At 42.3% G+C, this 13,792-nt stretch overlaps 1 protein-coding gene across 3 annotated transcripts in view; it reads right to left on the minus strand.

Annotated features, from left to right (window-relative positions):
* ANO10 (anoctamin 10) overlaps window positions 1-13,792 on the minus strand; it is a 226,720-nt gene that overhangs the window by 45,812 nt on the left and 167,116 nt on the right. For all 3 annotated transcript variants that reach the window (XM_044920851.1, XM_044920854.1, XM_044920849.1), the window contains one exon: window positions 6,225-6,341. In XM_044920851.1, coding sequence (XP_044776786.1) covers window positions 6,225-6,341 — 117 coding nt within the window. The remainder of the gene's footprint in view (window positions 1-6,224; window positions 6,342-13,792) is intronic.

The following is a 13,792-nucleotide window of genomic DNA, read 5'->3' on the forward strand; positions in this document are numbered from 1 at the left end:
TTGATACATGGGAACAGCCCAGTGAATTGAGGCTCCACTTACAAAGCAGATAGTTAAATGTCAGATTAAAGAAAAATAAGACAAATTCTATATCCTAGAAATGTCAGTAGTTCAGTAAGTAAACTGACGACCTACCAGTTAATCTGAGTTTTTGAAAAGCACTCAGTGGGTGACCTTTCACATCGAGGACCTTCTGGGCTTCTTTGCCCTGTGGACAGTGAGACTAAACAGGCAGCGTAGTAAGAATCTTTGCCGACTGACAGCAGCAAGAACTGGCGAGGCCCAAGCAGCAGTGCTGACCACACCACAAAGCCCTGGGCCAGCAGGGGGGACAGGAGAGGGGCAGCTGGCCCAGGCTCTTCCGCCCAGGTTTTACCCTGGACCTTTCATTCTCAGATTATAGCTTTAACTAACAAGTAGTGGAGAGGGGGCTACCTCTATGTGGTCTGCAGTTCAAGACCCTAGGAAACCCTGACCACAGCACTCATCACCACCTCCTGCCCACTTGATGGATCAGACGCATTTGAGCCACACGTGCACAGATTTGAAATCACCTTTAGTGCAAGCTACTATGACAAGCTAGCATGTCCTGTTTGAAGGCGTTTGACAAATATAATGAGTCAAAGCCTGCAGGGTATTTCTGTCCCTCCAGACCCTTAATAGCAAGGTCAGCACCAAAATCATGTTTTCTTAGAAGGTGATATTAATCTGAGAATCATATCTATGTCTTCAAAAGAAAAAAGCCCAGAGAGACTTAAATCTTTTAGATTTTTTCTTTTAAAATTTTATTTATTTATTTTAATTTATTTTAATTTAAGTAGGCTCCATGCACAGTGTGGAGCCCAAAGTGGGGCTTGAACTCAAGACCCTGAGATCAAGACCTGAGCTGAGATCAAGAGTCAGATGCTTAACCGACTGAGCCACCCAGGTGACCCTGGATTTTTTTCTTCTTTTAAAATATGAGACAGGGAGGGGCACCTGGCTGGCTCAGTTGGTAGAGCATGCAACTCTTGATCTCAGGGTGGTGAGTTCAAGCCCCCGTTGGGCATAGAGCTTACTTATAAAAAGTAAATAAATAAAAAATTTTAAAAAACCCATGAGACAGAATTTTGGTTAGTGCTTCATTTTTCAATGACGATGCGTATAAACAAATTCTGCCTTTGAATTAGGGCTTTGCTTCGCTGTTAGGTAGGGCATATCTGAAGACAGGGGAAGTCAGGAGCTGAGATGACCTGAGAGATCATTTAGCCATGTCCACAGCAAACCCTCATACCTATGAGCCCCCGCCAAAGCAAGTATAACAACCCTGCAGTAGGATTTCTAGGTAAATGAATTTAGTAATACGAGACATGTTAATATCCAACATCATTACAGACCCTTTGCTTTTTAGACAAATACATGGCAACGTGAAATCCTGAGCAAGAGGAAAGCCTTACTAGCATGGAGCAGGATCTCACCTTGACACAGAGTTCAGGTGTGTACACATGGCCAGGGGGTTGCCTACCCCAATCTATGGAACATCACTAGAAATGCAATCAATGCGGAAACCCGATTTACCAAAACTCTTCCCAAGAAATGCTGTACAATTAAAACATGTTTTGCTTACATACCCCCTAAAAGTTTGGGTACTATGTGCCCTCCCACACAATTTTATATTGACATAGAAAATCTACACCATAAATTCAGTAATTGTAAAAATGTATTTGCTAGCTTACTGTAAATATTGCATATTTGCATACTACAAATACTAAAAACAAACTATTAGGTCACTCTTTTAAAGATGTCCAAGAAATTCTGTGAAATGCCATAGGGATGTGACACGCACCATTACCTATTTAAAAAGCAGGTGAATATCCTCTTAATTAATAGTAACAATTTCATGTTTTTCCTTTTTCTCCTCTTTGAAATCCTATTTCCTTACCATTTTTCCCGAAGAATTTTATCCCAATAAAATATATATTTTTTTGCTTTAAAGTATCAATTACTATCATACTTTACTTCACTAATATGCTCATAAATGGAAATTTAAAAGTTTAAAAAATTTCCCGTGGTGCTAAGTCTCACCATAAATGTTTAAAATTTTCTTCTGGACTAATTGGTCGTTATAGTTATGACTGCTGCATAAATGATAAAAATTACATAAATATAATATACTTATAGATAAAGAATTATTGGACATAAGTTCCAGATACATTTTGGAAATGCATCTTTTAAAGAGATGGATTTGGTTTTGGCAGTCAGGAGATTAGGGTGCCTTAATGGAACACAGTTTAGCCTTGACACCTCCATGTTGTAAGGCTCTCTCTCAGCTGTGAGGCTTTCACCCTGGGGTCAAAGCACAGGGTAGGGTGCCTACCTTCTGCTAAGCAAGGGAGGACAACTGTAGGCAGACAGGTTGTGTGGCCCAGGACAGCCAGGAGGGACTACAGGGCACCCGGGCCTCCTACAACAACATTTTAGGAAAGAGGATGCATATAAATTGGGGATCTGAACATTGAGGCCCTTATAATTGTCTGTGCCCAAAGGCTCCTCACAAGTTTAAGGAACTTGGCTATAGGGAGGGGCTGTGCTCTGCGCCTCACCTCTATGGTTTCAGCCTCTCCGTTAAATGGGGACTAAACAAGTACTTTGAAATACCGAGTGGGGCGCCAAATTCAGGTTGGTCTGCCCTCTGCCTTGGTCTCACCCTGACCTCACCTGAGGACAAATCCCACTTGGCCTCACATCGCCTCTAGATTTCCACATTCGATTCATGCCCTCAAACTTCGTGTGTAAAATACATATTATATGAAAATAAATTTTATTCCAAAAATTTCACCTGATGCTTATATTTATTTTCTAAAGGAAAAAAAAAACAAAACCAAAGCATATGAATGTTTGTAAAAAGAACAAGGAAGGAGGAGGAAGAGTGTGTGAAGGATGCGCTCAGGTATGTCTGAAAATGGCATTAGGGAATTTAAGGAATTATTCAAACCACCAACATGAGGGAGGACTTTATTCCTCATTTACTTACATGAGTGTTTTAAATGCAGAAAGCAAACAGATAACAAACGGCAAATCACCCCCCTCCCAAAGAATTCCTGTTGCCCTTAAACAAGTAGTACATGGTCAGAAAATTCAAGCTGTATATTTAAAGAGTTATGTTAATTTTTTTAAAAAAGATTTTATTTATTTGAGAGAGAGAGAGCATAGCAGGGGTAGGGGAAGAGGGAGAAGGAGAAGCAGACTCCCCACTGAGCAGGGAGCCCAACGCAGGGCTCGATCCCAGGACCCTGGGATCATGACCTGAGCCAAAGGCAGACGCTTAACCAACTGAGCCACCCAGGTGCCCTGAGATATCTTAATTTTTCCTCAAAGGCAGCTAGTGTACTGGGTTTCCCAGAAGCCCTTCTAGGAAAAATGCATGTGTTTACATTTGCCCATTTCTTATCCCTTCCTTCCTGTCTTCAAAATTTAACTCAAACTTGTTCTGTATCTTGTTTACTCCACTTGCTAAAACAGCAAATACACACTCATGCGTGCATGTGCACGCATATGCACACTACACACACCCCAGCACAAAGAGACCTTTTTAAAAAAGCGGGTTCACCGAACGTTCTCATGTGGAACCATTATCATACTATAATTGTTTTAAACTGTCATGATCCCGGGGTCATAAAAAATTTTATTTTTATTTATAAAAATAAACTACTGAGTTTAGTTGTGTCTGGGTTCTTGCTAATAGAAATGCTTCGACAATGGTATTTTGGTCCACTTTGCAGTTATAACTGTTACCCTAGCAAGAGTCATTTGGTTGGAAGGTCATCTAAATTTTGATTCAATTGCATTCTAGAAAGGCTGAGCCAATTTACACTTCTGTCAAGTACAGAGAAGTGTCCATTTCCCCACACTGGGCGAGAACAGGTCATCAACCAGCATTTGCCAACAGTGAGTAAAATGTGTTTCACTGTTGCTTGAACTTAAGTTTCTTTAATTGTGAGTGAGGTTGAGCACCTCTTCCTATGTTATGCTTTGATTACTGTGTTGTCTTTTAATGGATTTATCAAAATGCTGCTTGAATTAAAGATATTAACCATTTCTCAAAAGTTGCTAGTATTTCCCCAGTTTGTCCAGTTTAACTTTTGAGGTTTTTGTCATCTAGAAGCTTTAAATCGCCATACTTTTTATATCTCTTACCTGTCTGAATATTGCAGGAGGGTGGTGGCAAGAGGTATGTAAGGTACGAGGTAAAATAAAGTGTAATAATTTTCCTAACCAATTGTTTGTCATCAGACAATCCTTTTTCTCCACTACCACAGAATGTTAATTTTACCATAAACTAAAGTCCCGGTTTTATTTGGGTCCATTTACAGGCTCTCTGCTCTATTCCACTGATTTATTTCTTCCCTGATTCAAAATGGATTTATTTATTTTTTTTCTTTAAAGATTTTATTTATTTATTTGACAGAAAGAGAGACAGTGAGAGAGGGAACACAAGCAGGGGGAGTGGGAGAGGGAGAAGCAAGCTTACCACCGAGCAGGGAGCCCAATGCAGGGCTCAATCCCAGGGCCCCGGGATCATGACCTGAGCCGAAGGCAGACACTTAACAACTGAGCCACGCAGGTGCCCCTCAAAATGGATTTAATTACTCTAACTACTGTATTATTCAGAATACATTTTAATATCTGGCAGAGCTAAAGTTCTCATTTCTCTTCTTTTTCAGAAATCTCCTTGCTATTCTCAAATGCTTATTTCTATATATTTGAATTGGCATCACATTTTCACAAGACTGGATCTTTCGGTCCCAGCAGAGTTTTAAAAATACTCTTCATATAGATTATCCATAGTGTTTTTATAAATTACTAAAGGTTTTCTATTTTGGCTTCTTTGGTAAATGGGAACTTTTCTTCAATAATATTTTCAAATGACTATTATGTCTTATGAAAGGAATATAATTTTAGATAAGCCTTGTAACCTACCTCCTTACCAGCTTTTCCTATTGTGTCCAATAACATATCTTGTGATTTTTAGATTTAATAACCTTCTAATCTTCAATGAGTGACACATTTGCCTCCTGCAGGTTACCTGACCTTCTTTCTCACTTCTTCCTCCTGTAGAAGTGCATTGGTCAGCAGCCCCGGCAGCACGGGAAGTACCAGTGGTGGTAATGGGTTTCCTGACACTGCTGTGAGTGCTTCTGGTGGCTACTGTGGAGCATGATGCTTGTGCTTTGATTTAAGATACAAACACACTGGCTAGGTGAACTTGCCCCGCACCTCGGAAACCGAAATGCAGTCATCTAGCTTTCTCCCCCACTGCTCCCTGCTGGTGGACCCACACTTCTCCTTCTTCTCTGTACTCTTATCACAAGTCTTATCCTGGGGACACCCTGCCTAATCAGGGGCACATTCTGCTCCAGTGTGGGGCCTCCCATCTCGTGTACTATCCTGGAGCCCTTGCTTCTATCAGAGGGTCAGCTTGTCGGGGAGTGGGGGGGTCCTCCTTGCAATTATTTTCCTCCCAGCTCCCCAAACATCAAAGGAAATATTCCTGTACAAGGTGGTTTTGAAGCCTAATGGACTGTGAGGGTCAGAACCCGGTCCTGGACCCACAGCTTGTCCCCTCAGATGATAACTGCCTTACTAATTTTCTCATTGGTTTAATTCTTATCTATCTCTCATGAGACAGAACTAGCTCTGGGCATGGAGGAGTCTTTGTCTTCCTGCTCACACTCTGCTACAAGTAGAAAGTCAAAATGAAGACCTCCAGCATTGCCTCTAGTATAGTGTGGAAATCCCTGGAAAGAAGTTTCTACTTTCATCGCATTTTTGCTGCTTTTGCCCACACTTTCTCATTCTCCCTCATTCTCTGCAAGATATTATGTAAGATTCTATTTGCTCACTTCTCCTTGCTTAATGTTTCTGTAGAAGGCAGGCTTAGAAACCGTTGGGGCTGCTCCAGGATGATTCTTGGAAATCCAGGTCTTGTTCTTCTGCTGACTGTTAACTCTACTCTTTAACATTGCTCAAATATTTTTGTTTTGCTTAGTTTAGTTTTTTCAGTCTATTCGTTGCTCATATTATTAGGATTTTGGTTTTGTTATGCCATCCTAAAATGACTCTTCTATATTTATTTACGCTAGAAACTTCAAGGCTGAAGAAAATACTCAGAGTGAGTTCTCTAAATTACGGCCCCTGGAAATTGCTAAAGACATAACACCGATTTTCAGGACAGTTGCTCTTACCTGCTGCTTGAGTGCCTCCAAAGACTCAAACTCCAATCTGGCCAGTTTCATCTGGATATGCTGTGGTTTATCAGGTATGGCAAATGCAAGCATAAACTTTAAAGCCAGGAGTGCATGCTAAAAACAAGAAAGAGTACATGTTGATGTGCCACATTAGGCCACATGTGCAATGCGACAAAACGGAACCTAAGCAATCTGTGATTCTTTTTGTTAGTCTTGGGTAATTTCTAATGACTAGCCTGTCATGTATCAGAGAACAACCAGGCCCAAGAGTTCTATTTAACCCACCCCACTGTGGCCCACTCAATAACTATTGTCTTATTTGCTTTATTCTTCTAAAATTAGTTTATTTCCTTAAATTGATACCATACATTTTCAGTGTTTTATAGAAAAATGAAATTTATTCTGAAAAATCTTTCACAAAATGTTTTTTTTCCTGTGTCTATTTTCCCAGTGTATATATTAGCACACAACCCTGGCAGACTCACTCTTTTTTCTTTTTCTTTTTTTTTATACACAGAGAGAGAGAGTGCACAAGTTGGGGGAAGGGACAGAGCAAGAGGGAGAAGCTGACTCCCTGCCGAGCAGGAAGATTGGACGTAGGGCTCGATTCCAGGACCCTGGGATCATGCCCCAAGCTGAAGGCAGACGCTTAACCAACTGAGCCACCCAGGTGCCCTAGACTCACTCTATTCTTTGCCCAATAACATCTTCCCTGTGCTATGCTTCAGGCTGAGTTATGTGAAACATACAGCGCCTTAAACACCAGGTGCCTTGAATCCTCTGCACCCCTACAAGTATCTGGTACAGTTTCTTTCATGAAATGATAATCAATAAATATTGATGAATTGATTGGTTGTAATGTACTACCTTATACTGCTAATTCCATATACTGTAGGGCAGGTACACAGAAATGTAGAGTGTATCCATTATAACAAGGGAAGCTTAGAACCCTTCTACACCAAACTTATACAAAGTTTATCTATACCATAATGATATGAGGTTTATAATTATGCTTTTTTCTCTGCAGAACAGAATAAGCCAACAGGATTGTTTCCATTGGTAAGCCTGTTCTTCAGATGCATGGCCTCAACCTACTGATGCTTCTGCAATTCTAGCATCATCTTGTGATCCAGGATTAACACCCACGGAGGTCTGAACAATGAAAAGAATATAGTTGCCTCTTTGATAACAGCATGAATTACTAAACATTAAAAGCTGTGAAATGATTTTTAAAGGTAAGAAATGATTAAAAGGCATTTTGAAAATCAGCAAAGGAAATGGAACAGCCTCTAAGAAATGTTGCACTGAATTACTGACAGAAAAAGAGGACAGCTTAAAAAAATTAAACAAGCCCCTTACTGTGATATTTTCAAAAGGAGGATGAAGGACGAATACCATGTGGCTATCTCCTAGGAGAGGCATGAAATAATGAAGGAAATCAGCATCATGCCAGAACAAGCAGTAATTCAATCCAGAGACCTGGAAATGGGCAGAGCCCCAGGGCAGGCCAAGCCCTCCTGGTATTAACAAGAGATGTGGAGTGGGCCAGGGCCAGGCAGTCTTCCCTGAAGTGTGACTGCTGGGACCAAAGAGGACACCTGCAAGGTACTGATTAAGTATCTACAGTGTGAAAACTAGTAGATAACACAACACGGATCAGGTGACATCATCTGTTGTAAGTCTGAAGTAATTGAATTAAATTAACAGGAACCTGGATAAAATCTACAAAGAACAAATAAATAATTCAAAAAAGGTATACTGTGTCATCATTTCATTCCATTGGAGTACTGACACATAATTTTATATAAGACTTAACCTCTTCAGTAGAAATACTAGACAAGAAATAAACAAATGAGCAGATGAAAAGAAATCTTCCAAGTTTTCCAGAAATGGGGTGTCCTCAAACTGCCAGAACCCCACCATGAGCCAGTCACTGGCCTCTTTCCATCTCTCCTAACAAATCTGTACCCATTTTCTCTTCTTTGGAGTCTTGGAGGGAACCAGTGAGAAAAAAGACCCTGCCAAGGTCTTCGCTTGGAAACAAGGTGCCTGTAAGATGTGTCAAATCTCCTTTGGGAACCAGGACTGGTTACCGGGCAACCGAGCAACTCTGCCACAGACCTCAGTGCTCATAGATGCCATACAAAATGTCCATAACCCTCATGAATTAAAAATGTTGGCATTTATTAGACAATATGTTAACACAGGAAGTCATTTTAACATGGTTAAAACACATAGCAGTGAGTTTTTATGAGTAGCTCTATAGTTTGCTTTCCTAAAATTATTTTATACTAAATGCTTTTAAAGGCCCACATGTAGAGAGATCAATTTCTTTTGAACTATATAGGTTCCTAACAGACCTGCTTATTCTCAGCTTTTAACTTCCCACTGAACACCTCCAGTGTTTTATAGAAAAATGAAATTTATTCTGAAAAATCTTTCACAAAATGTTTTTTTTCCTGTGTCTATTTTCCCAGTGTATATATTAGCACACAACCCTGGCAGACTCACTCTTTTTTCTTTTTCTTTTTTTTTATACACAGAGAGAGAGAGTGCACAAGTTGGGGGAAGGGACAGAGCAAGAGGGAGAAGCTGACTCCCTGCCGAGCAGGGAGATTGGACGTAGGGCTCGATTCCAGGACCCTGGGATCATGCCCCAAGCTGAAGGCAGACGCTTAACCAACTGAGCCACCCAGGTGCCCTAGACTCACTCTATTCTTTGCCCAATAACATCTTCCCTGTGCTATGCTTCAGGCTGAGTTATGTGAAACATACAGCGCCTTAAACACCAGGTGCCTTGAATCCTCTGCACCCCTACAAGTATCTGGTACAGTTTCTTTCATGAAATGATAATCAATAAATATTGATGAATTGATTGGTTGTAATGTACTACCTTATACTGCTAAGCACACAGCTGAATACTCCTTAGCTGGAGGAAAAAGCCAGAGGGAAGTAGTGCTGTGTCCATCCCTTCACGTTTATTAGTGACTAGTGTGCTAGACATGGGTCATGTGTTGGAGGATTCTACAGTGAAAGAGATGATATCCCCAGCACATGGTCTAGAGGAGGAGATGAGTAATTATGGGCCATCCCCAAATGCCATGCGTGAGTGGTCCTGCCCAGTATACATGGGACAAGGAGCCTACAGATTGGCAGTTACCCCAGTTTTTAGCAGTTTGGAGAGGGCTTCCTGAGCAGAGACATACGGGATGAGGAGTTGGCTAGGAAAGGGGAGGAGTGTTCCCAGAGAGAGAACAAACACACAAAGGGATGGTGGGGTTGAGGAGAGAGGGGCCATGGAGGCACCCAGGAACTGGATGACACAGGAGCTGAGTGAGGTGTGAGGAGGCACTGAAGGTGCCAACACGGGAATGACGGGCTCAGATGTCTCCATTCACGGCACGGAGAGTGGACAAGAGTGGAGCCTGCAGAAGTGCAGGCAGGTCATCGAGGTGAGCTGGTGTGTGCGAGAGCAATGGGATGGAGCCTCCAGGAATGAATGGAGGGTTCACCAGCAGAGGACCAGACAGGCCTCCACAGCTCCTCCATGATGACGTGCGCGCGGGATGAGGAGCAGGCTGGAGGGAGAGGGTCTGCGTGGTCTATGGACTTTAGGGGTCTGTGGGATATCTGAGTAGAGATGCTCAGCCGGCAGTGGGGGAGAGGGGTCTCATGTTCATGACAGGGCTGGAGGCAAACATCTGGGAGTTGCTGGGGTATGTGCATACGTGGCACCTAATGTCATGGGAATGGGTGAGATCTGCAGGGACGCACAGTGAGGGAGAAAAGATGAGACGAGACAAGAAGTCAGCAAAGGATGGAATTGGAGGAATGTACTAGGTGTGATGAGCAGAGGGAGAGGTCTGAAAAGTAGCTACAGAAGCAGCACGTGGGGTAGGCAGAAATCGGGGAGGTTCTGGGTTTACAGAAGCAAAGGGGAGAGAAAGAAGCCAGTCAAGGTGGGCACTAGAAGGTCAAATACATGGACGCTGGGGAGCAACCTTTGGCTTTAACCACTAGGAGGCCTCTGGTGACTCTGGTGGGAGTGGAGGTCACGGAAGCAAGACCAAGGTGGGCCGAGAAGGGCCAGGGAAGCAAGGCTGGAGGAAGGAAGGCCACCAACAGGGTTCAGAAAGTCTGGAGGAAGGGAGAGTAAGAGATGAGGAGGTAGCTGGAGGAAGAGCTGCGCTAGCCAGGTTTTCGGTTTTAAAGGTGTAAGTCTTGAACGCTAAAGCTTTGGGAGAAGGAACTGAGAGAATGGTAAAAGGTGAAGGCCCTGGAAGGAAAAGTCTAAGGCACAGACCAGGCCACCGTACAAAGCAGGGGCTTAGCCATACAGGAGGTCTGATATTGTCACACTAAGGAGGGAGGGCTGACCCGGGGAAACAAAGGCATTGGGGGCACTAATTTTAAAGAAGAGAAGAATTTTAAAAGAAATTTACTGTTCAGAATTGGCAATTCATACTTAAAATGAGGAAGGACAGGTAATAATCCCATAGTGTTCTCATTTTTCTTTTACAGACCTAATCTTAAATCATCACTAAATACCCTTTCCTCAAAACAGATCCTCATAATCTTTGACAGAAAAAAAATAAGTGCCTTAAAGAGCAAAACAAAAAATGTCAACTTTATTAACTAGATTAGAAGAAAATATATCAACATCTTGGCAATGGTTGGCAATACGGGCAATCTTTTTATCTTTAGTCTCTAACAAACATGCATTACTTTTTTTTCCTTTCCCACATTTTATTTTTTTTTAAGTTTTCACTTTAATTCCAGTGTAGTATTAGTTTCAAGAGTACAATATAGTGATTCATCACTTCCATACATCACCCAGTGCTCATCACAAGTGCCTTCTTAATCCCCATCACTTGTTTCACCCATCCCCCCACCCACCTCCCCTCTGGTAACTATCAGTTTGTTCTCTATAGTTAAAGAGTCTGTTTCTCAGTTTGTCTTTCCCTTTTTCCCCCCTTTGTTCATTTGTTTTGTTTCTTAAATTCCACATATGAGTGAGATCATATGTTATTTGTCTTTCTCTGACTTATTTTGCTTAGCATAATACTCTTTAGCTTCATCCATGTTGTTGCTAATGGCAAGACTTCATTCTCTTTTATGGCTGAATAATGTTCCATTGTATATATACCACATCTTCTTATCCATTCATCAATCGATGGACACTTGGGCTGCTTCCATATCTTGGCTATTGTAAATAATGCTGCTATAAACATAGGGGTGCATGTTGTGCGTTACTTTTATAAGGGAAAAAAAAAACCCACTTGAGCGAAAAAGAATGCATGGGTTCCTCACAGCCGAGGAAGGTCACTGAGAAGACATGACCACTAGTGGACCCGTGAGCTGGACCTACGTGACTGGAGGCTGCTCATTTTCTCCCCTGTCCTTGGAATGTGGGGAGGGGCTTGCCTTTCCTGCTCCCAGAAGCTGCTACAAGGACATCGCTTTGAGATGGTGAGGTGGTGTTGAGAACACCTGCACAGTATAGTTGACTAAACCCAGTGAAGGCCTCTGTTTATAAAAGTTTATAAAAACTTTTAAGATGTGGCGGGCAGGTGCAGGGATCCACTCTTCTCGCTGCCGCCCAAGACGAGCCTCATAGGTAAGTTCCCTTTGATATTAAAACTGCCACCTACCCACCTGGAGGGGCCAGCCTCTTTCTTCCATCTCTCCCTGCCCTCCGCACTCAGGGGCCAGCTCAGATTTCACCCAGCAAGCTCCCGGGAGGGTTGTGAACCAACACTCATTTAAAGGAATTACATACACCGAAGCTCCTAACCCCACCTCGCTGTAACTGCCCATATGCCCAGAAGACAGACCCAAACCAGAAAACTTGCAGCCCAGGGAGTCTGGCTTCTAATCTGGGGTCCAAGAATACAAGAAGCTGGTGAAGGCTGTCACTTTGCCTTCATTCCTTCTGCAAATATGTAGGAGAGCACTTACAAACAGAGCCAGACTGCCTAGATGGTGGCCTTCTTCCCACTTCTTCCTTCCCTCCCTCAAATCTTCTGGCACACTGATCCATCCCCTCACCCCACCCAACTTTGCAGCACTCCGGAAGTTCCACCAATTACAGGCTTATTTGGTTTAACATACTCTTGGGAGGGTGAAGGAGCATTGCATTCACAGGTAACTGTTAATTAATTTAATTAGCTGGGGCTAGCAAACTCTGTCCTCCACCCACCCCCAATACTCTCGAGTGTTCAGAAGTTGGGGGAGATGCCACAGCAGCTTCAGCAGTGGGGTATTGGCTTTGAGGAAGAGGAGTAAAGAGAAGGAGAAAGGAACCAACACTGTCTCAATGCTCAGGAAAGGATAAATTAGACATCCAGGCTCCACCGCCTTCTCTTTAATGGTTTCTTGTACCCAGGATCCAGAGTTCAAGTTGATGAATTAAGTAAGCTTTGTGGGCTAGCCTGGAAACCTAAATAACAGTTATAGCACTGTGTTTCAAAAAAATCAATTTTTAAAATGTTGTTTAATTGGCCAGAGCAACTTCTTTCAAGACATGTCTCCAAAGGCAAGGGAAACAAAAGCAAAAATGAACTTTTGGGACTTCATCAAGATAAAAACCTTCTGCACAGCAAAGGAAACAGTCAACAAAACTAAGAGGCAACTCACGGAATGGGAGAAGATTATTTGCAAATGACACTACAAAGAGCTGGTATCCAAGATCTATAAAGAACTTCTCAAACTCAACACCCAAAAAACAAATAATCAAGTCAAAAAATGGGCAGAAGACATAAACAGACACTTCTCCAAAGAAGACATACAAATGGCTAACAGACACATGAAAAAATGTTCATCATTAGCCATCAGGGAAATTCAAATCAAAACCACATTGAGATACCACCTTACACCAGCTAGAATGGCAAAAATTGACAAGGCAAGAAACAACAAATGTTGGAGAGGTTGTGGAGAAAGGGGAACCCTCTATACTGTTGGTGGGAATGCAAGTTGGTACAGCCACTTTGGAAAACAGTGTGGAGGTGCCTCAAAAATTTAAAAATAGAGCTGCCCTATGACCCAGCAATTGCACTACTGGGTCCTTACCCCAAAGATACAGATGTAGTGAAAAGAAGGGCCACATGAAACTCAATGCTCATAGCAGCAATGTTCACAACAGCCAAACTGTGGAAAGAGCTGAGATGCCCTTCAACAGACAAATGGATAAAGAAGATGTGATCCATATATACAATGGAATATTACTCAGCCATCAGAAAGGATGAATACCCAATTTTTGCATCAACATGGATGGGACTGGAGGAGATTATGCTAAGTGAAATAAGTCAAGCAGAGAAAGACAATTATCATTTGGTTTCACTTATTTGTGGAACATAAGGAATAGCATGGAGGACATTAGGAGAAGGAAGGGAAAAATGAAGGGAGGGGAAATCAGAGGGGGAGACGAACCATGAGAGATTATGGACTCTGAGAAACAAACTGAGGGTTCCAGAGAGGAAGGGAGTGGGGGGATGGGTTAGCCCGGTGATGGGTATTAAGGAGGGCACGTACTACATGGAGCACTGGGTGTTATACGCAAACAATGA

This window comes from Neomonachus schauinslandi, chromosome 1 (assembly GCF_002201575.2).
Source record: "Neomonachus schauinslandi chromosome 1, ASM220157v2, whole genome shotgun sequence".
Classification (NCBI taxonomy): domain Eukaryota; kingdom Metazoa; phylum Chordata; class Mammalia; order Carnivora; family Phocidae; genus Neomonachus; species Neomonachus schauinslandi.